This window comes from Botrytis deweyae (assembly GCF_014898535.1).
Source record: "Botrytis deweyae strain B1 chromosome Unknown BDEW_016, whole genome shotgun sequence".
Lineage (NCBI taxonomy): Eukaryota > Fungi > Ascomycota > Leotiomycetes > Helotiales > Sclerotiniaceae > Botrytis > Botrytis deweyae.
Genome location: NW_024066223.1, coordinates 296,221 through 320,402, shown reverse-complemented (window position 1 = coordinate 320,402; position 24,182 = coordinate 296,221). Strand labels below are relative to the sequence as shown.

At 42.7% G+C, this 24,182-nt stretch overlaps 6 protein-coding genes across 6 annotated transcripts; 2 read left to right on the top strand and 4 right to left on the bottom strand.

Moving 5' to 3' along the window:
• Nucleotides 1–298: 298 nt before the first annotated feature.
• Nucleotides 299–2,356, bottom strand: EAE98_007098 (uncharacterized protein; the record flags this gene model as incomplete). The annotated part of the gene is made up of 3 exons (XM_038954721.1): nt 299–1,898; nt 2,002–2,093; nt 2,153–2,356. 3 exons carry the CDS (start codon nt 2,354–2,356, stop codon nt 299–301), a joined length of 1,896 nt encoding a protein of 631 aa, XP_038808863.1.
• A 1,920-nt stretch (nt 2,357–4,276) lies between these two features.
• Nucleotides 4,277–6,187, bottom strand: EAE98_007097 (uncharacterized protein; the record flags this gene model as incomplete). Its single annotated transcript, XM_038954720.1, has 5 exons — nt 4,277–5,069; nt 5,117–5,156; nt 5,365–5,583; nt 5,682–5,789; nt 5,947–6,187. The coding sequence occupies 5 exons, from the start codon at nt 6,185–6,187 to the stop codon at nt 4,277–4,279; spliced, it is 1,401 nt and encodes a 466-aa protein (XP_038808862.1).
• Nucleotides 6,188–8,906: 2,719 nt separating this feature from the next.
• Nucleotides 8,907–9,667, bottom strand: EAE98_007096 (uncharacterized protein; the record flags this gene model as incomplete). The annotated part of the gene is made up of 2 exons (XM_038954719.1): nt 8,907–9,069; nt 9,126–9,667. The coding sequence occupies 2 exons, from the start codon at nt 9,665–9,667 to the stop codon at nt 8,907–8,909; spliced, it is 705 nt and encodes a 234-aa protein (XP_038808861.1).
• Nucleotides 9,668–10,134: 467 nt separating this feature from the next.
• Nucleotides 10,135–11,657, top strand: EAE98_007095 (uncharacterized protein; the record flags this gene model as incomplete). The annotated part of the gene is made up of 5 exons (XM_038954718.1): nt 10,135–10,153; nt 10,214–10,388; nt 10,439–10,488; nt 10,537–10,888; nt 11,015–11,657. 5 exons carry the CDS (start codon nt 10,135–10,137, stop codon nt 11,655–11,657), a joined length of 1,239 nt encoding a protein of 412 aa, XP_038808860.1.
• A 1,254-nt stretch (nt 11,658–12,911) lies between these two features.
• On the top strand, nt 12,912–17,793 carry EAE98_007094 (uncharacterized protein; the record flags this gene model as incomplete). Its single annotated transcript, XM_038954717.1, has 8 exons — nt 12,912–14,469; nt 14,524–14,927; nt 14,981–15,303; nt 15,356–15,707; nt 15,763–16,075; nt 16,135–16,491; nt 16,545–16,810; nt 16,861–17,793. 8 exons carry the CDS (start codon nt 12,912–12,914, stop codon nt 17,791–17,793), a joined length of 4,506 nt encoding a protein of 1,501 aa, XP_038808859.1.
• Nucleotides 17,794–20,363: 2,570 nt separating this feature from the next.
• On the bottom strand, nt 20,364–20,935 carry EAE98_007093 (uncharacterized protein; the record flags this gene model as incomplete). The annotated part of the gene is made up of 2 exons (XM_038954716.1): nt 20,364–20,692; nt 20,752–20,935. 2 exons carry the CDS (start codon nt 20,933–20,935, stop codon nt 20,364–20,366), a joined length of 513 nt encoding a protein of 170 aa, XP_038808858.1.
• Nucleotides 20,936–24,182: the final 3,247 nt, after the last annotated feature.

The following is a 24,182-nucleotide window of genomic DNA, read 5'->3' as shown; positions in this document are numbered from 1 at the left end:
CAGAAGTTCTTTTCCAATTTCACACAGCTCAAACGAATGACGTTTAATGAGAGAAGTGAGCTATATACATGTCTATTCATTAAACAAGCTCATTGTTTGATTTCATTTCCGATCTGTTTCCATCACAAATAACCTCCATTCGTCATTACCAAATACATTCATTAAGTGCCAAACGCCATTCCCTCCATCCATACCCTATCATTCATCTCATTCCATTCATTTCCCTACTTATGCATCTCACATACATACAAACAGACATTATACACAGATCATGACCCTCCAACAATTACTCCTTCATTCACCTCGACAGAGGACTAACCGGACTAATCGGACTCACAATCCCATCTCTACCGGAACCAATCCCCCCATTATTCCCAAGTAATCCTCTGATTCTTCTTTCTGCCTCTCTAACAGCCGCACTCTCATCCGTCCTCCCCATTGGACTTCTAAATGTTGTTGATTGAGACGCCTGAGACATTATCGAAGTTGGCGGTGGAGGGAATGATGTTTGCACAGCTTGATATGAAGATGAAGGTATATTGTATGAAGATTTTTGATATGTCGATGCAGGATTTGAAAAGTTATATCCTTCCGATCCTCCTCTTTGAAGCGAGCTTTTCCTCGCAGGATAGTAAGTAGAAGAAGGTTGAGGTATGGTACCAAAATCCGAACCCGAACGTGAAAATGAATTACTCCTCGGAATGGTAACTACTTTTGCCGTACCTCTAAGGGCTGTGGGGCTTGGTGGTTGTGGCGGTACCTGTGTTCCTCTTTCCTTAAATGTGGGAGTTCCGAAGTCTAAAGGAAAGGGACCACGTTCGCGTTCTCGGTCGAAAGATGAAGATAGAGCTGATGAAGATGGAATGCCTGAACTTTCCGTCGTGATGGTCTTGATAGTTGAGGCACGTGGATAGGAATGATGTGTGTGGGTCACACTAATAGGAGTTTTGGGATCTGAGTTGTGGTTATTGATTGCCGAATTCGGACCTACAGCCGAAAAGCCGACTTCGCGTCCTGGGTAATTTTGTGGTTGATATCGGGTTTTAGTCGATGAGATTGCATTTGCTCCAGTGGGAGGAATAATTATAGGCGTGTGAGCCATTTCGCTCTTGTTTGTTATTGTCGTTCCGCTTGGACTGGTGTTACGCTGTGAGGTAGACTTTAATGTACCGGGGCCTTCATACCCAGGCAACTCAGCAACACTATTCCGTGGGCGTTTGGCTTTCAGACGATACCAGAAACGATTGGATTTATTCTTGACAGTGGAAGTCGTGGTATCCATCCATGTATTGGGATGAGTAGGCGGTGGTGGGAAAAATGGAAGAATAGATCCGTCTGGATCAGCCTTTTCGGACGATGGATGCCGACGCCTATATCGAACAACGAAGAAGAGAAAGAGACCAGCCAGAGCAGCTATACCTAAAGTGACAGGAACAGCGATCACTATTCTCTTATGAGCACTGGCTGTGAGAGTCGGAGTCTGTATCGGAGTTTCTGTAACAGGCTGAGGAGAGGCAGTGGGCGTTGGTGTAAAGAAGATAGTTGTCACGAGAGACGAAGGCGAAGTAGTCGCTGAAACGACAGGTGTCAAAGGAATAGTCGTAACGAGTACACCATCAGTTGGATTGTGAATCACCCCGGAAGTTGTGATCTGAGCGGATGACAGAGAGCGTACATTAGCCATACCCAGAGATACTTGATCTTGCGATTCATCTCGAATTACAGAATCCGGCCCATCCATGGTATTGCACGCGGCATTTGCAGCGCTGATAGAAGGGCTAAAATCTCTACCCGTCATGTTCGTGAGGGAGAAACGAGGTGAGAAGTTTGTGAGAACTGGAATGGAGGTTGATGGATAGTCCGTCGTGTTTATGGGGTTTGATTGAATGCCGAAGAAACTAATATTTGTTAAATCAACTGACCCGAGTGACACGAAAGCAGTATGCCCAACTATCCGAACTGATGCACGGGATTGTAAATGCTGCAAAAGTGATTGCTTACTAGGAATTGTTTGCATTGGGTCCAATGTTTGAGTTGAGGTGTATAGTTGCATTGTACGTTCCAACGGGAATGACCCATTCATTTAGAATTTGCTATGCAAACATCAGCAACTCACTCAAAATACTTTTGGAGGCAGGAAACTTCCACATACCATAACATTATTACTTCCGGTAAACAAGACCAACAAATGACTACCCATCTCCTCGATCAAAAGCGCATTTCCATCTTCCCTCCACCAAAGAGTGACATCTCCCGAACCCAAGGTGGCTCCTGGATAGGGCCATGTGAAAGCAACATCTGCCTTGATGCACCCCAGAAAAATGCAAAATACGAGGAGAGAGACCAGACGTTGCATCTTCAAGTAAGATCTTCTTCAAAACCACAAATATGCATTTTCCAAAGGAACACTTGATGTCCAAAAAAATCCAAAAGTAAAATCAGATAAAAACCTCACGTATAGGGACATGATCATTCTTATTAGAACCCCCGCAAACAGACTCGCATATCATGCAAGAAAAGATTTATTCGTGTAAAATGAACAGACGATACCACGCCACCACAGATACTACCACACCAAATGAGAAATAAAAACAATTGTGCCGAGCGAGAAGGCAGTAAGTGGTTACTTACGATTACTGTTCCATGAATACTGTTGGCCCTTGCATATACTGACAGCTGTGCCGCTCAACCTCGTCAATTTAGAGAATCTTCATTCGTTGGACCGAGGCAACTGCGCCTCTTCCCGCCGCTAATGTGGTCAGATTGTACTGCATGTTATTGAAAAAAATGTAAGAAAGATAAATAGATATCTTGATTAGATGTAAGTGTTTGTTCGTTGGAGAAAAGTGTTTCGATGAAGAAGATCCACAACGTCATCTAGGCTTCTTCACTTGAAGATCTTTCACAATTGAAGAACAACGTGTTATAAAAATCTGGCAACTTTACAATCGCTAATTATTTTCCATGTAGAAAATGTTGTATAATTTTAGAACTCAATGAAAAAAAGGATATTGAATTGGGTATCAAACTCGGTATAGTTAAATAAGAGCGAAGGATGAAAAAGGTTGTATTGAAGCTGCGCTGTAACATTCGAAAAAGAAAATCCTTCATTGTGATCAGGCTCCAAGGATAGCATACATTTATGTAGTACAATGGTACGTTAACCGGGGGAACAAACTTCCAGTACCTACACGGTGTACCATTCAGGATTCGTCAAACACGGGACGGAAAGGTTATGAAAACATATCCGCACGTTGTTGAAGATCGTTTTCCATACAGAATAGGTGGCTTTTTGGCTGTCTCGAGAAGTTGGTTGAAGGTGTATGGAAATGATACTTTGCTTGCTTGCGTCAGAGACATGATTGTTGATCGCGTAAAAGTTATTTAAAGATGCAAAGAGGTCAGGGAATCCACTTCAAATCTTCATATCTCCATATCTCCCTATAGTATAGTGCAAGATACCTGGGTGCCCCCCCTTCTACCCTCGTGCGGGGTTTCCTGAGTAGGAAGGTATCACTTGCCTAACCGAGTATAGCAACTTCAATTTCGCCATTCTTACATGCAGTCTGCCCGAGTAATCCTTCGCTACTACAAGGAGTAGATTGAAAATGAAGATCTTTGTAAACGAGAAGATTCATTGTCTCAACGAGGATATCCCAATGTTCGTGACAGAATTTCATTCACGGGGAATACGTGGGGGTTTTACTAAACGAAATATTCTAGATCGCCAGTGGGGGTATGGATTAACAGGACACTTCCCAACTTCCAATATTTTCAGCAAATTCATTTTCTAATTGTTTGATATCAGATTTCACACTTTGATTGTTTTATCTCTAATCGTCAATTGTAACAATTCCTAGAATAAACGATTTGAAACATCAAGAGATATTCACAAGTCCATTTTTGCAGTATCCGTCAGTCCGTACACCCACTTGCGTAGACCCACTGGTGGATGTTTGAAGAAAGACCGCCTTTTATTTTTCGTTTCAATAAACCAAAAAGATAGGTTCGTGTCTTTTATCTAATTTCAGAAATCCGTTTAGCAATCAAGGCTCCCTGTAGCCTATAAAATTGCGCTTCACTTGTCGACTCGTGACACAATTCTAAACTTCTCACACCCAATCATGTGACAGACTCTTACACCAGAACACAATCTGTTCAAAATCGTCAGATGTATTTGAGGAATTATTTGATTGACAGACATGGACTGAAGCATCGAAGTGTGCTATTTAGTAGCTCTGATAGCTATCAATTTGTTTCGTGCATCGTGTGTCTCTCAAGCTCTTTCCACTTTCCAAAACCTTGCAGCTACCCCTATCAATCCGCAGGCAGCACTTACTCCGGTGAATACTATCACCGCTCCATAATCAGTGCCATAACCGCCTCCCAAACTCCCAAGCCCTCCATACTGAACGAGCCATTCAGTAACTGGTCCACATGCTACGCTTCCCACTCCTCTTCCTGCGCTAAAAAGACCCATCAATACACCAAAACCAGCGCTGCTATCTGCGCGTTGGACCTCTCGTATCATTCCTGCCCAGATAGCACTCCACCCTCCTGCAAAAGTTCCATAGATAATGGTAAATATAATTAGAGATGGAAGGGAGGTTGAAATGCCCCATAGCATAAATACAGATAGAGTAGATAGAGTAGATGAGAGAAGTACGACGGTGGTTATATGCCTGACATCCGAAAGATGGCCTAGTGAAATGGCTCCGATCACGGAAAAGAAATTCAGGAGTGCGATGAGTGAAGTTCCAAGCACGGGAGAGAATGAAAGCGAAGCGCTATACGACGAAAGATAAATGGAAGGTGCGAAGAACCCAAGTGAGGACAAGACATTTGCTATCTGCAGAAACCAGAATATGGGTGACCTAAGGAATGTGTAGCTTGGTTTTGATGGTTGTTGGCTAGAGAACTTCGTTGGAATCCTGGGTTTGATATAATAGATCAATGGGCAACAAAGTAGGAACAAGATAGCAGCCCAAATCCGAAGAGTACCGCGGAATCCGCATCGATCGACAAGATATGACAGGAGAAATGGGAAGATGAGACCTGAAGTTCCCACACTGCCAAAGTTAGCTCGAGCTTTGGGCTACTGATATTCCATGCTTACCCTGACCACATAACACCAAGTGCGAGACCCTTTCGCTTGACTATCACACGGTCAGTGAAATGTAAGTAGAAATTACTGCTAAAGTAAAATGAGGTAGCAACGCGGTAGTAAAATTAAGGAAATATGGGAAACCCAAACAGAATTAGACATTATAACGATGCGAATTGTCCAACCATAGTTGAAAATGGCAATGCATTGGGACAAGCAAAAAAGTTTGGACCATAACTGAGAAAATAATAATTACTTACCGAACCATTGATCGAGATAGAACATTGTTGGAGAGTACAAAAGGCTGCCCCCAATAGCATATAGAAATCCTTGAGTAGCAATGAGGTGCCAAACTTCTGTAGCGAAACTAGCTGCAACTAGGGCTATCACTACAATAACAAGTCCCAATATTGAAGATAGCCTGCGAGTTGGCGGGAACGTCTCCAGAACGTAGAGGGAAATGGGTGCAAAAAGATACACTAATGATACCTTGTAAGTACTTATTAAGGAACGGAACAGAGAAGGGAGTGAAATAGTTTCATAGAAGCATCTAAATAAGATAAAATTTTGCACATACTGATTCCAGTAGCACAAGTTCCTGTAATAGCTATATCGTTTGCATGTTTATCGAAGGGCGGGTGAGTAGAGTAGTACGTCTGGAAAACTCCAAAAGCGAACGGAAATCCTGTTGATGTGTCAGTTGAAATGAAGTTCTCAATTTCCTTTTGATATGTTTCTATTAAAGCAATCGTAGTTTTGAAATTTCGATAAATATGATGATTTTCAGTGCTGTTCAGAAGATTGACGCGATGAGGCGGACCTGCACAGGAAGGATCACTTACCCCAGATTAATGCTTCGAATAAAAAGCATGCAGCTAAGAACAGCCAAGCATCTTTACCTCCATCTGCTCTGGGAACGTTTCCATCCGTGTTGTCTGGGTCATTGATTCCTTCCTCCAAATCTCGAGTGCTTGCATTTGAAAGCGGAATCTCAAGATCTGCAACAGCCGGTTGAACTTTGGGTTCATCTGCATCAGAGCCGAAGAATTTCCTCAAACAGAGATTAGAAAATGGATGCGCCATTGGGTGAAGGAAAATGTGAAATAGTCAGAGAGCACGATTTATGTTCTTAGAGTTGCAGTGTGAAATTGACAACCTCAAGCAAGAGAAATTTTAACTCAATGCTTTCTAAATAGGCGGCGCAAGAATGAGTGAATATATGAAGGTGTAGATGTATGTTGGAAGAGAGGTCTACCGCTTGGTGCGCTATACCTTGGTACGAGGTGCATCGCACCTTCTCTTCTGGGGCAACACTTTCCGGCCATATACACCAACATGATGGTTACGCAAGCTTCGATTTCTAAATCTGGTAACCAGACAGGTGCATGATTCGAGTCGTTATCTCCCGTGTCAGTTTGATGACGGTTGTGAGTCGTAAGTGAATTCCGGTAAATATCCAAGGGACGCAAGCAATCAGCTTCTTTGCCTTGAATCTACCTTCTGCTGCAGTGTGTCGATTTCCATTCAGTAAACTAGCTCTCGAAGTCGGGGTACCAATCTCCATACGTCCAGGAGATGCGGCTCTAGCCGAAAAAAGATCGCGATGTAACTTAAAGACAGCCAATTTTTTAAACTTTTCATCACTGATCCCGTCGAACCCTTTGCCAGGTCACGCCCAACTGCAGGAACAAATTCCGTGGTCAAACCAGGTGATCGCTCGGCCCGTGTACGAATGACACCAAATACCGAGTGGACAATGCTAAAGGCAAGGCTTCAGTCCAGTAGATTTTGAAATAGAATACCGGTAGAGTGGTTCACCAAGCATTCTAGCAAGTTTGGCAACTAGATCTTCGCAAGCAGGGCAATCTGCAGTGGGATAAATTCCGTCATCTAATATCGGAGAACCTTGCCGCCAAAGCTTTGTTGGCATTTGATTGGCTTTCCATATTGCATGGTACGATGCAACCCAGTGGGAGTCGAGTTGGAAACAAGACTCCCATTCATGTACGAGTAGATTGCTCTAGATGCAAGATAAGTGAATGACACCATCTTAGCTACATGATTTTGCTCAGAGATTGTCCTCCGCATGAGACACCATAGCGTCATTGCAGCACCAAGAAGGCGCAGCTAAAAAGTTGTATTCTTGCTCACTAACTATTTTAGTGGACGCTCTTTCTTCAGTGGAAGTTCCATGCAGCGGGGAAGTATTACCACCCGTCGCTCCCGCTGGTTTCCAGATGGGCTTGCCCTAGCTAAATTGGAACTTCCTAGAAGAGACGGTTCTTATCAGGTTGCCAAGCGTTCATATGATATGCTTCATCCAATAGTGGTACGGACCCGTGTACTTTGCTTGTTGGTTGGTCGTTGGCTGTTGATTGCTGGTATCATGCACGGTTAATGTTACTCTGTGGGTCTGGAATCTAAGTCCCCGGCTATGATACCCCACAAGAAGCGGAATTCGGCATATCTCGAGAGGTTATCGGGCTGCAATATTGAAGAATTTCCGAAATATAGTACCAACAACGCTAGCAGTTTCACACTCAAGTGCCTTGCACTCCTTTCACCGTCGATGTACGGATAGGTATCAAATAAGCTTTACCCATGGAAAGATTCGCGCTAGAGTGGCTATCGTACTCGGTATGTAGGAATGAGGCGTCTTCAAATGAATGTCGGGCCGACATGAGAAGGCGATACGGCATAGGCCCGGTCTTGATGTTGGAGAATGTTGACTTGCTAACTTTGGTTGCACGCTCTCAAGGGACAACTTTCATCGATATTCAAAATGCTTTGACTTGAGCTAGGCTTTCCGCTGTGTCGTAAACTGAGTACTCAGTGAACTTTCTGGTATTGAATGTCCAGATGGCTCAAATCTTCAAGGATGATGTCGAATTTAGACATTATTTGAGGTCGGAAAGGTTGCTTTCAAGGGATGCTGAGATAGAAACGAACAGAGGAGGCTCGGTGTATTGTCCAAGAGAAAGCAATTTCAGTCACATTGTGATTGATCCGGGGTACAAGTTGGTGCTACACTGTTGTAGCCAATAGGAGCGTTTCAAGGTGCCAAGAATTATGTTTACTGCCCGTATTAGCATGTGCCTTTCGAGTTATGCCGGGGTGAGAGAATACCTCGGCGGCCCAAATACCGTGAGATATATACAACACTAAATAAAATCGGTCGGTCCAACAGCCTTTGGATAGCATCTGTTGACCGAAAATGCTCAAAGCACACGGCGGATGAATAACATCATAGCTGCCGAAGTCGATTGGAAACGCAGCCAGCCACTCGTCCGTTAGGTGTGGTTTGATTGGTTTCACGGGGAGACGGGAAGTCCGACAAGACGAAGGTTTTCTCAAAAAAGATATTGCTATATTAAAAGCTTATAGTATAAAGGCTAGTAGGAAGCATACTGCCTAGAGAGATACCGCCGTTCAACATTCAGTTTCTGTCAACAAAATATTTGGACGGAGCGTCCGTAATTAAACAAAACGTAATCGAGCAGCTTTGTGATGGAGATTCCGAAAGAAAATGTGTTAGGTGCAATCGGGTAAGGGCTTTCTAACCATCTTATACAAGTCTCGGTTATGAACTCCGGTGAACTCTGGTCCCTCATCGTGATCTTTTATTCCATGAGATAAATTCCAGACTACTTAAACCTACAAGGTTGCAATGACAATGATCCAATCTCGTACATACAATCTTATCATCCGTGACCAATCTGATAGTCCGGAAGGGAGCTGCTTGTCAAGTCTTGCGATTGTTCATATGCTCTCCAGATTTTAAAACACCTGATTGGCAAATTATTCAGGCAGTCTTCTTCCATTGACCATAAACACCGATCAAACTGCTCAAAGTGCCAGCCAATCCAACAATACCATCATCGAAGTTAGCCAAGCCGATTGCCGAACTTGGAACTGTGAGATCGCAGAGATCTGATAAGAGTTGCATATTGATCGCAGCACGCTCCCTATACCGAGAGATTAGCAACAAGCCTGGTACGAATATCTGCGAGGCTCAACCTACTTTTCGATCCTCTTACTCGTCACAACACTTTCTCCATCTTTCTTATCAATTTTTGCAGATTGTTGTCGTAGGTTATACAAAGAGTACATTCCCGACGCCGTGCTAAACAGCAGTCCCATCAACCAGAACCTATAGGCCTCCTTCTGTATCCTCTTCGTCGAAGGGCTCTTCCTAATACCTGCAGCATCCAACACCGTGAACGCATCAAAAGTTAAATAACCTGCATATCCTAATTGCCTTCCAACAGCGCAGTACTTGATTACCGGATCAAGACTTTTAGAATCCGCAGCGATGGCGGCTGCTTTCAAATGTTCGACATTCTTGCCAAAGCGCATTAATTTGCGCGCGAGTCCGAACTGTTTTTTGATGGCCTCGTAAGGTGCAATTTCACTAGGAGTTCCATTGGTGCGAAGGAGATACCAGGCGTAAAATCTGGAAAAGTATTGAAGGGTTCGAAGGAGCTTATCGCGACCAACGGTTGTTGCGACAAATTTGAGGTAATGTGCAACGGATGGGTGGTAAACTAGAGTGTCGGCAACCATCTTGATAATGTGAGTTGTGGGATTAGGAAATCGAAGGAACGTATTGAGAAACTATGAACAGAGATGTTAGATTATAAGGTTGGAAACAAAAAGGGCGTTTGAAGGCATGAGATGATGAGATAGATGGCTTGTGAAAGGGATATGGCTATCTCGATGCCTCGGTAGTATGGGGAATCCTTGGCCCGATGACTTAATAAGCTGAAGTCTATTTTTAAGGCACTCATGCAAACATCATGGAGCATGGCTCATGGCTAGTGGAAGGCGAGTCACGTTTTGTGAAACTTTATTAACACTAGAGTTATTATCAAAGGTACCTACCTAGCTGGCGAACTATTATTTACTGATAACTACCTACCTATTTTCACGTTTTTCTTGTGATGCCGAAAATTTGAATTACATCCGACTTCATCTTTTCTTCTACCCTCTCTAAGGTTACCCCTTTTAGTACAATTAAAGCACATTCCGAGATGCCCGAAATCGCGGAGGGTAAGCCCACCAACTCATCTCCATCACGAGCTACTATGAAATACTGACTTGACCTTGCAGTTGCGCGAGCTGTGCACTATATTCGAAAAAGTCTTGTCGGCAAAACATTGGCGGTCGTCAACGCTCAAGATGATGCCAATGTCTTTGGAAAGGTCGGAACAAGTGCCGCCGAATTCCAGAAGGCATTGACTGGTAAGAAGGTTGAGAGTGCTGGACAGCAAGGAAAATACTTCTGGTTGGGTCATTCTTGCTGCTTCAAGAATCGATGCTAAATTGTTGTGACAGGATGATCATGTCCTCGCCACCACATCCAGTGTTCCACTTTGGCATGACGGGTATGGAAATAGCCAAAGTTATCTCTTGACAAGTGCTGAACAATTCAGGATGGTTTCATATTCGAGGGCAAGGCTCTTACTATTATAGATCGAAAAATGAGGATGAAAAGGAAGCCTGGCCACCGAAGTTCTCGAAATTTTCACTCCAAACAGCCGGAGAACCAAAGGTTGAGGCTGCATTCACAGATTCACGTAGATTTTCAAGGATTCGACTGGTAAATTGTGTCGCTGAGGCCATTCGAGACACGTCTCCACTTAAAGAGAACGGTCCAGATCCTGTCATTGATAAAGACATCTTGACAGTTGAGTGGCTCGAACAAAAATTGAACAAGAAGCAGGTGCCAATAAAGGCATTATTACTTGACCAGGCGAATATCAGTGGAATTGGAAACTGGGTCGGGTCAGTGAATCTCACATTTACCCCAATCTAATTGTTCGACTCCGAACTATCCAGCCTGCCATTATTATTTCACTCCCGGTTACCAAATTCACCCTCGATGTCCAATCATGCTAACATCACTCGAAGCGATGAAATACTATACAATGCACGACTTCATCCTGAACAATATAGTAATACGTTTAGCTCCGAAGAGATCAAGCGATTGCACACTTCGATGATGTCCATTTGTCAAACAGCAGTAGACTTGTTGGCAGATTCGTCAAAATTTCCCGATGACTGGATGTTCAAGCATCGATGGGGGAAGGGGAAGAAAGATGGCCCAACAGCATTACCAAACGGGGAGAAAATCACCTTTCTTACCGTTGGGGGAAGAACTTCTTGTGTGGTGCCAAGTGTACAGAAGAAAACAGGTGCCGTGGCTGGTGATATGAAGAAGAGAAGTACGTCGAGTGAAAGTGAGGATGTCAAGGATGTTCCAGTGAACAAGCAAAGCTCGAGGAAGAGGAAGGTTGCCGTGGCATCCACAAAATCAGAAGAAACCGATGAAGATATCATGGAGCGCAAGAGGGTGAAAGCCAGATCCCAAAAACCGATTCGGGGGAAAGAGGTGATTCTAAATAACGATGCGGGGCTCATTTCCACAAAAGCGAACAAGCTGACTAAGGGAAAGATGTCAAAATCTACCGAATCAAAAGTCACGGAAGATATTGCAATGATTCAACCGCGACGCAGATCTAGCCGTCAGGCAAAGCCTGTTGTATCCCTTTGAAATGGGGATAATGTACTATACCGAAAGACTCGTCCGTTCTTCAATTGTAGTAAATATGGGGGGAGATATTGTATTTTCATGTACGAATATTTGCCCGATTTTGTTTACTTCTCCATACCATAAATGATTGCTTACCTCGAAGTTTGTTCACGGGTACGATCTTAAATTCGCAACCTTAATGTGTCTGGAATGGGTGGCGTCTAGCTCTAGACAACAAGAATTCTTCGCTCGTTAAAACAGGAAATGGATCATTTAATACTCTATTCTATTCATTAGGGAGTATTGCCAATGCATTGGCATCCATCATATTATTAGTCGAGTGTGGAGTGTGAGCTTGTAGTCAGAAAGTTTCTATCTCGGATGTTCGCAGCAGCCGCTGAACCCCGTACCCATAAGGTTAGGTAGGTATGTACATAAGTCTCAGCAGCGTATTCGGGTTTTGGACTTGGCACTCTTAGTTGTGATTGATGAGATAAGTGTCGATAAGGCTGAATGTGACTGGACCAGGTTCAATTAATCAAATTCGAATGTGAAGCATGGCCATATAATAAAGTGGATGTTGGGATGTTGAAAAGAAGCTAAAGAGTAAATTTCTGGGTTTTCCTGTCATTGCCACAAATGGGTGCGAGAATAGCAAGCGAATCAAATTCTATCATTCGGAACACGGGAACTTTTCTAGCCGTCATCCATTTTATATGGTGAGCATTTAACCCCACCCCTCACATCTTGAATTACCTACGAGACTATCCATCTGCCTAGCTATCCGCCAATCTCTCAGCCAAGCTCTCAACCAATCAACACACACAAAACCTGAAGCCTCTTTCGTATATACGAGCTCTAAACGAGTTTGCTTTTCCAAAAGATTAACCATGCGGAATTTAGGAACTTCGAAAGCCTCCTAGAACCTCCTGAGAATCCTGAGACTTTCTTCGGTTCTCCATAATTTCGTTCCTTAATATACGGAACTAGTCTTTCATTCTACATAATCATTGTCATTGGCTGTACTCGGAAGAAGCTTACTCCTCTCCGCCCGGACGGCGGATGTACAGTGGAATTTAGATACCCGAGCTTTCTACGTGCCACCACAAGCTTAAAGAACTCCTATCTCACTCCTGTCATACTTTTTTGAGCAGTTTGTTACTTTACAGTGAAGGAATTTCTTCTTCACACCCTTTGCACCCAGTACATTTAATAATTTCCTCTTAATTTCTTAATTTTATCCGGATTTAGTGTTGATCGAAACAGGAATACAGTATGGCCACTTCGGCACCTTTTGGGGTTCTACCTCAAAGCGAGGCCGTTGCTGAGAAAGCGGATGAGGTCATTCAAGAAAAGACATATCAAAACATCGGTCATAAACGGAAAGACAGTGATTCGGAATCCTCGACTTTAGACTCCACGAGAGAAAGGGAAGATGCCACCATTCGAACACTTGCAAGGCAAATTACGCAAAAGTCTACGGAAGGGAATCACGATCCGAATATCAACCCGTTCCTTGGATCAGATGACCCTAGACTCGATCCATCGTCGGGAAAGTTCAGTTCTAGAGCATGGACAAAACATCTTGTCCACCTTCAATCTCGAGACCCAGAAAGATATCCCAACAGGACAGCAGGAATCGCCTATAAGAACTTAAATGCTCATGGATTTGGTGAACCAACCGATTACCAAAAGACTTTTGGTAACTACCCATTGGAAATTATCGGTATGGGCAAAAGGGTTCTTGGGCTCAGCAAACCCACCAAAATTCAGATTCTGAGAGACTTTGACGGACTTATCAGAGGTGGAGAAATGCTTGTCGTTCTTGGTCGACCTGGTTCTGGATGTTCAACTTTACTCAAGACGATCTCTGGAGAGACTGCTGGATTCTTCGTTGATAGTAACACATACATCAACTACCAGGGAATACCAATGGAGACTATGCACAACGATTTCAGAGGGGAATGCATATACCAAGCCGAAGTTGATGTACATTTTCCTCAATTGACTGTGTCACAGACATTAGGCTTTGCAGCTAAGGCCAAAGCTCCTCGCAATCGCATACCTGGTGTTACACGGGAACAATATGCAGACCATCTTCGAGATGTCACCATGGCCACTTTTGGGCTCTCGCATACTTTCAATACAAAAGTTGGTAACGATTTCATTCGTGGAGTCAGTGGTGGTGAGAGAAAACGTGTCAGTATTGCGGAAGCTGCTGTGGGTGGAAGTCCTCTTCAATGCTGGGATAATAGTACAAGAGGTTTAGATTCTGCGACTGCATTGGAATTCGTCAAGACTCTTAGAAATTCCACCGAATTGACTGGCTCCACAGCGGTTGTAGCCATTTACCAGGCCTCTCAGTCAATTTATGATCTTTTCGATAAGGTGGCTGTACTATACGAAGGAAGGCAAATATACTTTGGTGATATTCACGCGGCGAAGACATTCTTCATCAATTTAGGTTTCGATTGCCCAGCTCGACAGACAACTGCAGACTTTTTGACTTCAATTACATCGCCAGCAGAGAGAATCGTTCGACCTGGATTCGAAGGCAAGACTCCATACACCCCAGATGAATTCGCCGCAGTTTGGCAAAAGAGCGAGGATAGAGCACAACTGCTCCGGGAGATCGATCAGTTTGATGCGGAGTTCCCCATTGGCGGACAAGCCCTTGACGACTTTAAGAATTCGAGGAAGGCAGTTCAGGCTAAGGGTCAGCGTATTAAGAGTCCATATACTATTTCACTTCCTATGCAAATCAGGTTGTGCGTGGAGCGTGGATTTCAGAGACTTCGGGGTGACATGTCTCTTCTCTTGACAGGTCTCATAGGTATGTTGTAGCTCATAGATATGTGCTGACCCATTCACTGACCTTATACTTTAGGTCAAAGTGCGATGGCTTTAATTATTGGTAGTGTTTTTTACAATCTTCCGGACGATACCAACAGTCTGTATAGCAGAGGTGCACTCCTGTTCTTTTCCATCTTGATGGCAGCATTCCAGAGCGCACTGGAGATTCTTACTCTTTATGCGCAAAGACCAATCGTTGAGAAGCATACCAAATACGCTTTCTATCATCCAGTAGCAGAAGCTTGCGGGTCCATGTTGTGCGATATACCGAATAAATTATTCTCGACTATCTTCTTCGATCTCGCTCTTTACTTCATGACAAATCTGCGAAGAGAACCAGGGTATTTCTTTGTATTCTTTCTCTTCACCTTTTTGTGTACTTTGACAATGTCTATGTACTTCCGGTCTATTGCTTCACTATCGCGAAGTTTGTCAGAGGTTCGTATTATTTCCCAATTATTTTACACCTTTCAAAGTACTAACAAGGATAGGCAATGGCACCAGCTGCCATCTTCATCCTTGCCATCGTCACTTATACTGGTTTTGCGGTCCCAATTCGAGATATGCATCCATGGTTTAGGTGGATCAATTATCTCGACCCGGTTAGTTATGGATTTGAGGCTTTGATGATCAATGAATTCCATGGCCGAAAGATTCCTTGCTCGGTGTTTGTACCTTCCGGTGGCAACTACACAAATGTTGGCGCGGATGAGAGAATTTGTTCTACCACTGGTGCCGCAGCTGGTGCAAATTACGTTGATGGTGATAGATATCTCGAAGTCAATTATGGTTACTCCCATACCCACCTCTGGAGGTGAGTACTGAATTTTAGACTCGGTTTCGAGACTAGCTGACATTTTTGGTAGAAACCTCGGTGTCATGATTGCATTCATGTTCTTGGGCCTCTTCGTCTACTTAAGCGCCAGTGAATTTATATCTGCAAAAAAGTCCAAAGGAGAAGTCCTTCTATTCCGTCGTGGTCGCATACCTTACGTTTCGAAGACATCTGATGAGGAAGCAAAGATGGATGATCGAATGACTGCTGCGACTGTCACCAGAACAAAGACGGTTCCAGATGCACCACCTAGTATTCAGAAGCAAACTGCCATATTCCATTGGGACGATGTTCATTATGATATCAAGATCAAGGGTGAGCCTAGGAAACTACTAGATGGAGTTGACGGATGGGTCAAACCTGGAACATTGACTGCTCTTATGGTAAGCTCTTTCAACGTTCAACCCTCGCGTGATCTATCTGACCAAATCCTCTTAGGGTGTCTCTGGTGCGGGAAAGACCACCCTTCTCGACGTCCTTGCCTCGCGTGTAACTATGGGAGTTGTCACCGGACAGATGCTCGTAGATGGACGACAAAGAGATATTGGTTTCCAAAGAAAGACAGGTTACGTTCAACAACAGGATCTCCACTTGGCTACATCTACTGTTAGAGAAGCACTAGCTTTCAGTGCCGTTCTTCGTCAGCCTAAAGCCACTCCACACGCCGAAAAGATTGCCTACGTTGATGAAGTTATCAAGGTTTTGGAGATGGAAGAATACGCCGATGCTATTGTTGGGGTTCCAGGTGAAGGTACATACTCGTCTCCATTTGCACATACTTTTTGGTATTTAGTCTCACAATTCATCTAGGTCTTAATGTCGAACAACGTAAACGCCTTACAATTGGTGTGGAACTTGCAGCAAAACCGGCCCTTCTTCTATTCCTTGATGAACCTACTTCTGGTTTAGACTCTCAAACAGCCTGGTCTATCTGTGCATTGCTACGTAAGCTCGCAGACAACGGTCAAGCTATTCTCTGCACAATCCATCAACCTTCCGCCATTCTTTTCCAAGAATTCGATCGTCTATTGTTCTTGGCTAGAGGTGGAAAGACTGTATACTTCGGCGAAATTGGAGAGCATTCAAAGGTCCTGACTAATTATTTTGAGCGCAATGGTGCTCCTCCTTGTGGAGATCTAGCCAACCCTGCAGAATGGATGCTTGACGGTAAGATTAATCTTCGCATGGCGTTTTGTGGCCTTCACTAACATTCAATATAGTCATTGGTGCCTCTCCAGGAGCCAGCAATACGATTGACTGGCCTGAAACCTGGAAAAATTCTCCAGAACGTCAACAAGTCAAGTCGCACCTCGCAGAGTTGAAGACTACACTATCTCAAAAGCAAGTCGAGCATGATCCTACCTCATTCAATTCATTTGCTGCAGGGTTCGGAACCCAAATGCAGGTAGTACTTGTTCGAGTATTTCAACAATATTGGCGTACCCCTCCATATCTTTACTCCAAAACTGCGCTCTGTCTATGTGTTGTAAGTCACTTCCTCATCTGACCCCACATCACGCGATTAATATTTAATAGGGTCTCTTCCTTGGATTTTCTTTCTATGATACCAAAACATCTCTTCAAGGAATGCAAAACCAACTTTTCGCCATCTTCATGCTCCTCACTATCTTCGGTAACCTTGTTCAACAAATCCTACCCCACTTCGTCACCCAACGTTCCCTTTACGAAGTCCGCGAACGCCCCTCCAAAACGTACTCTTGGAAAGTCTTCATCCTCTCTAACATCATTGTTGAACTTCCATGGAATACACTTATGGCTGTCATCATTTTCGTCACATGGTACTACCCCATTGGTCTCTACCGCAACGCTGAAATGACCGATGCTGTCAATGAACGCAGCGGTCTCATGTTCGCTTTCATCTGGGCATTCTTAATGTTCACGTCTACCTTTGCGGATTTCATTATTGCCGGCGTGGATACTGCCGAAAACGCTGGAAACATAGCCAATCTCATGTTCTCTCTCTGTCTTATTTTCTGCGGTGTCCTCGCTTCTCCTACTGCTCTCCCTGGATTCTGGATCTTCATGTATCGCGTCTCACCTTTCACGTATCTCGTTTCGGGAATGATGTCCACGGGTCTCGCTAACACAAATGTGGTTTGCGATGCTATCGAATATCTTCATTTCAATCCTCCCTCTTCTCAAACGTGTGGAGACTACCTTGGTCCATATATGAGCGTCGCGGGTGGATATCTGAATAATCCTGAAGCAATGACGGACTGTGAGTTCTGCAGTATCAAAGACACGAATGTGTTTTTGGCGGCAGTAAACAGTCACTACAGTGATGTGTGGAGAAATTGGGGTTTGTTGTGGGTGTTTATTTTATTCAATATCGCGGGCGCTATTGGTATGTATTGGTTGGTCAGAGTACCAAAGGGTGCTAGTCAGGGAGAAGATAATAAAGAGGGGGCGAAAAAGGGCTGGTTCTCGAAGAAGAAGGCAGATGCTTAGATGAGCGGTTTGCAAATGCGGGTTAGAATTGTCGTTTGGGTGGTCTGTTTTCTGGGATTTTTTATTGAATGCAACGAATGCATGAAAAGAGCGATGTTTAGAAGATCAGATACCTTTCTTGTGGAAACACTTATTATTTGTTTGGTTGAAGTTTTAGAAGGGGAAGACATGATTATTACGTCGTACGTATTATATCTTATGAGTATTTTTGATGTGTCCATTAGCTTTAGAACTAGACGAGAGTATCTGCTATTAGCAGTAGGTACCGAATGGATTATTTTATTTCTGATTTGTCTGTTTATTATTTTGACAGTGCTGAAATGAGATATTGAAATCGAGGTGATGCTTCGATGCTGAGCTCATAGATCAATCAAAGCCAGCACTCGACATCATCGAACAGGAAATGTTAATTCTACATGTATCTTGAGATCTGTTCAATATCAGGATATCTTACTTTTTCACTATTCAATGGGATCCTGTAGTTGTCCCTTTCGATTCCTTCTCGCAACCATTGTGGTGTACATTTATCGACTATAGTCACATGACATAGACAGCTTCATTGCGTGTTAACTTTACTAAATCCACTCCGATTGAGCAGACGCTACCTCGTCTAATGACAAGTTCGAGCACTCAAACGCGATGGTCTAGAAACAATGTCATTCAAAGCTAGGTGGTACCTATTCAATGATTGACATTCGAACTAAAATCATTTTCTCTGGATATCATACCAGACTTCTCCCAAACAAAATGTAGATCTACATCAATACCACGCATGCATACCAATATTCATGGTCCACACCCACAACCCACACATCTCCACAGCCCCTGGATGACAGTTCCACCGATCAAATGGACAAAAGTACCGTACAACAAACGAGCCAAATCGTTCTTGCAACCACAAACAACCATAACCCCATAAACCAAACAAACACTCAGTGCAAAAAATCAACAAAATATGAAATCCCCAAAAGAATTGCCTATTACTGGAATCGAACCAATGATCTTAGCATTACAAGTGCTACGCGTTACCACTGCGCCAAACAGGCTTGGATTAGAAGTTATCTTCTAGTAGTGGATGGTGACGAGGCGGATAAATTGGTATATATCTATAACACAGCATCAAGAGATGGGGCTGGGATGTAAAACTCCCTATGATTATTCCGCACAGACTCCTCGCAACTCCTTATTCATCAGTGTATCAGTTACCTAACTCGAGCTACTTCACCTCCAGAGATCTTCACTTCACATCATATCACCGTCTACCGATAGCTCACCGCAAGGTCGTTCAAGAAATAGATGAACGATTGGGAGAAATCGCGTATCAATGTTGATGTTGATGAGTGCAATAGTAGTGTGTATGTATGTAGGTACTAGGTAGGTAGGTAGATATTCCATAATGTTTCATTTGCGAATTGACAAATAATTGTTTCACAGTCTTCAATCTAGATTTGAGAATCGGTCTTCCGTGAGACTTTGATACTTGGTATTACTTTTTACATTGGTATGTGTGTAATGCATTCTGTTCGTTTACCGGTAGGGGGTTGAAATCTTGTTAGAATTGATGGTATGGATTTGGTACCTCTCTAGAATTGTTCAGAAGGTGGTATTCAAATGCATACTAGGTACATACATGCAAAATACAAAACTAAAATAACTCTACAATAATAATAAAAGCTATCAACCCAATCTCATCCATTCCTTTCATTACCATTACCATCCAATTCAATATCTACCTGTGAACCCTACATTAATCACTCATATGGATCTTCCATACCTACCGCTACCACTACCAATTTCCCACACCAAACTCCCCCATTCTGCCAAGTCGGTGAAGAGCCCACGTGACATCCTCGCCCGACAAAAAGTTTTGTTGCACGTCTGAAAATTTGCACTGTGCAATCGGATTCATCGACACCCTTCCAAAACGAGACAAAATTTTAGAAAAAGACATCGACTGGGAATAAGAGGACTTTTGGAGAGCTTATTTCCGGCCGTGTTGCTGGAAAATTTTGGAAATTTTGGGTGGAGGTGGATGGTGATTTTGCGAACCTACTACTTACTACTTGAGGCGGTACCCAGTGACCACTTACCTCAAGATACCTAGGTAGGTACCTTCGACCTTAGATATTGGCGGCGGAAATACATGTTGAATGAATATACCTGCTCGAGTTGATTTGTGTGATGGATGAAATGGTGTTTTGTGTAGTATATCAATATACTTCTATGTTTACTGGTACTTGTATACCTACCTAAGTCTTGAACAATAGAGTCATTTTCATCTTTTGAATTTTCGAATTGCAAATCCTATGTATATATATATGTGAATTCCGCATCTCGTATGGATAGCTACCTATATATATGTATATCTACCTAGTTAGGTGTCTAGTATCTGCTAGTATATATACACTTTATCCCATTCACCAAGAAATTCCCGTACGCCTTTAGATTTCTACATCTCTCAACGCCCGCTAAATTGAACAAAAAACAAAGCAACCCCCATGATACATTCTCCAAAACCATCACCATCACTATCACTATCACCATCACCACCCCATAAACTCCCTCTCTCCCTACCCCTCCTCACAAACTCCCGTCCCCTCATCCAACCCACAAGTAATCATCGCATCCTCGGCCCCCCCTCCCTCCCCCCAAAACCTCGTCTCTCCTCCCCTAAGCCCCAATCTTACCCCCAATCCCCCCTCCCTATGCTCCAACAATCCCCCCACCAACCCACCCCCATTAATCCTCTCTACCTTCCTCTTCCCTCCCACCCCATCCTTCGTATGCAAAAACATACAACAGCACTGCTTCCCAAATAACGCCGCATCCGCGTCTTTGCGCGCGTATGCGCGTCCGCAGACTTTTTTATTCGCAGAAGGGTCTGCGAGGGGAAATTGACCTTGAGGGGAGATTTTTAGCAATCGTTCTCGTGGGAAAAGGGGAAAGAAGCAATCTTACTATCGGCTCGCAATTTGAAACTTCTAGCCAAGCTATCGGAAGCGAATAATTCCGCGAGATAACTCAGATCTTCCTTTGTCGTTTTTGAAGCGGGAGCGGGAGCGGGAGTGGGAATCGCGGAGATGGAGAGGGGGATGGAGAGGGAAAAGAGGAGGGTGAGGAGGGAGGCGGTTGTTATGTGCATTTTGTGGTGTTGTGGTGATTGATAATGCGGATGGAGAGATGAACGGATTGAGGTAAGAATTCGAAGGGTGAATAGATGAATGGTTGTTTAGTTGTTCTTTGTAGGGATGACGCTGAAGATATTGACAGTAATGCTCAAGGGAAATATATATATATATATATATATATATCTCAATCTGTCCTTTTTCTTTTCCCTTTTCTTTTCTGCCCTATCCTCGTATCAAGTCTGTTATCGATCTTCGTATTTTCCAACTGTATGCGCAGCACAATTCAATCACAGCCCAAGTACAAACACAACTGTTTTCTAACAGAAAGACGTCGTAAAATCCTTCACGAGATTCGAATTCGACACAACAGCAAAAGGCAAGATGAGAAAGACACAAAAACTCGCAAACAAAACAAACAGGAGAGTTCCAGAAGATTAAGAAGTACAAGAACACGAGAAAAATATTAAATGTTCTAGATGATCTCGTAATCACCATCTGCCATCTCTATAACTTATTCAAACCTCTCGTATCGTCCAACCCCTAGTCAAATTTATATGCATATATATAAAAATACATCCATACCCATATCCACACACTCAACCCCTTCCGGAACCAAAAAAGAAAAAACCCAAATCGAATCCCTTCCATTCCATTCCAATTTCCAATCCAAGACAATCAATCCCTATACATGAAATCCTCAAGAACAAAAAACCACACAAAGCAAGGAACGCAACACAACGCGGATATACACGTAAGGATCCCCAAAGACTCAGATCACCATAAGGGTATTTGCTGACCTCATCTTCATCCTCACTGCTGACATACATGCACGCATGAACTGGGATAATCTTCATCTCGGATTCTCAGCCCTTCCACACGGAGGTAATGGGTAGGTATGCATGTGAAGATCTTCGACGCTTGTCGTATGTAAAGAAATATGGAATATGGAGTATAGAATATGTAAGTAGCTCAAATCATAAATCATAAATCATCAAACTCAAACTCAAACTCATAGGAATAAACAAACCCGCAGACAGATCGATACCTCTCAATCAGGATCTTCACAAACCTCTCAATCGACAAACTCAACCCCCTATCCATATCCATATCCATATCCCAAGTAATCCATACCCCTTTCCCCTTTCCCCAAAGAAAAACACAATTCCGCATGCATCATAAATGTATGAACCCAAGCTACCTACAAACAAACCAACCCATACCAACCTACACAAACCAGAAAATCATCCAGAAAAAAGAATGATAGCTCATGATCACCACCACACAAAATAACCTACCTCATCCGTCATCTCTCCTCTCAATCTCCCACCACAAACCCGAACGTTAACCTTAAACCCTAGGTTAATAATAACAATCCAGAGATCCCAATTATGCCCTCCCAAAAAACACAAAGACCTGGTAGGTAGGTAGGTAGGTAGGAAGTATTTATAGATAGATTCCTCATCATACCTCATCTTACTGAACCTTACCTAAACATTATTGTATGAGATACTACCTAGGTACTCCGTAGATACCCAGCCTTATACCCAATTTCATAACTAGCTTCCAAAACGTGACTTTTTTTGATCTAATCAACTTTTTGCTAAATCCTATGTGAAAATAATTCAATTGCTTTCAATTCGATCAATACAACTCCAAATTGAAAAAACTCTATATAGAAATATAGATCTCAATTAATAGAATCAATAGATAAAATATGAATAATTTCGATTCAAAATTCATTGAATTGGAGGTGGTTAAATGAAAATTGAATTTCGAAAGTTCAAAAACCTGAAAACTACTCCAAAAATCATAATTTCATTCAACCACCTCTAATTCAATAAATTTTTGATCAATTCTATTCAAATTTTATTTATAGATTCTATCAATTAAGATCTATATTATGATACAAAGTTTTTTCAATTTGGAGTTGTATTGATCGAATTGAATTTTCAATTTCAAAAGTTCGATTAGATGATATTGAAAAAAGTGCTTTTTTCTTTGGAAGCTAGTTATGAAATTGGGTGTACCTATCCTACCCCCCCTACCAAAAATTTTCCGAACAACCGAAACGGAAAGAAGGATATGAGATAAAATGAGATATCGTAGGAATCGAGATATATAATCATCAAATCAGCTACGAAATATCTACCTAGTATCTATCTACAAACCACAAACCACAACCCCTCCCCCTCCCAAAAGATTATTCTTCAATCCTTCAAACCCTCTCTCCTCTAAGAATCAACCACTAATCACTGGTATCGATTTAATCTACTTAATACTTAAATACTTATACTTAATACTAAATACTTACTTTATTTACTCAGATATTATCTATACAATATAATCTATACATATATCTATAAACTTCATCTACAAATCCATCAACAAATCCATCAACACATCCATCAACACATCCATCAAGATTCAATTACTACCCTTCTTCCCCCTCCACCACTCTCTCTTTCTCCAACCCATTAATAAATACCTAGTACTTCACCTACATAACATAACCTAGGTATCTAAACTAAATATCAATACACCAACACTATCAACCATACTATCGACATCCACACCCACACCAACGCCAACAAAACCATCCATACCTAAACCCCAAACCCCAACCTAACGAAGATCACCTACCAAATCATTCATTCATTCATTCATTCATTCATTCATTCATCACATCCAGATTCTACTGCACCATCTACAATACAACATCTCCCATCTGGAAACCTCATACCCCAATCCCCAAAACAAGATTCCACATTAGAAAATCCCATCACGAGATACTATTCAGTTTCTGTTTTAATTTCATTTTTACATTTCTTAATATTTCCTACAAGATACGCAAGGGTATATAACCTCTCTAAACATTCTACCCGCGATGTTCAAGTAGCACCCCATCCCATCCCATCCCAGTCCATCCAACCACGTACATACGATACACCTGGGCAATGCTAGATAGGTAAGCCAGTAGACACAAATCGCCATCCGTTCTTCTCCCTACTGCTGAATTCCCACAGCATTGCTAAATCCCAACCCGTCGCATATATTTTCTATATATGTACGTATCCATGTGATAACTCCCTAAATAAACTCCATTCCCATGCCCGAATCCATTGGGTCAAAGGATCTAAAAAACGAATGTACGAATACATCAAACGCCAGCTATGCACAATTGTATGCCCTTGCCCCGTGTATATATGTACCATTACTCAAATCCGAGTATATGTGCATGCGCCCACCAATTAAATGCTTTAT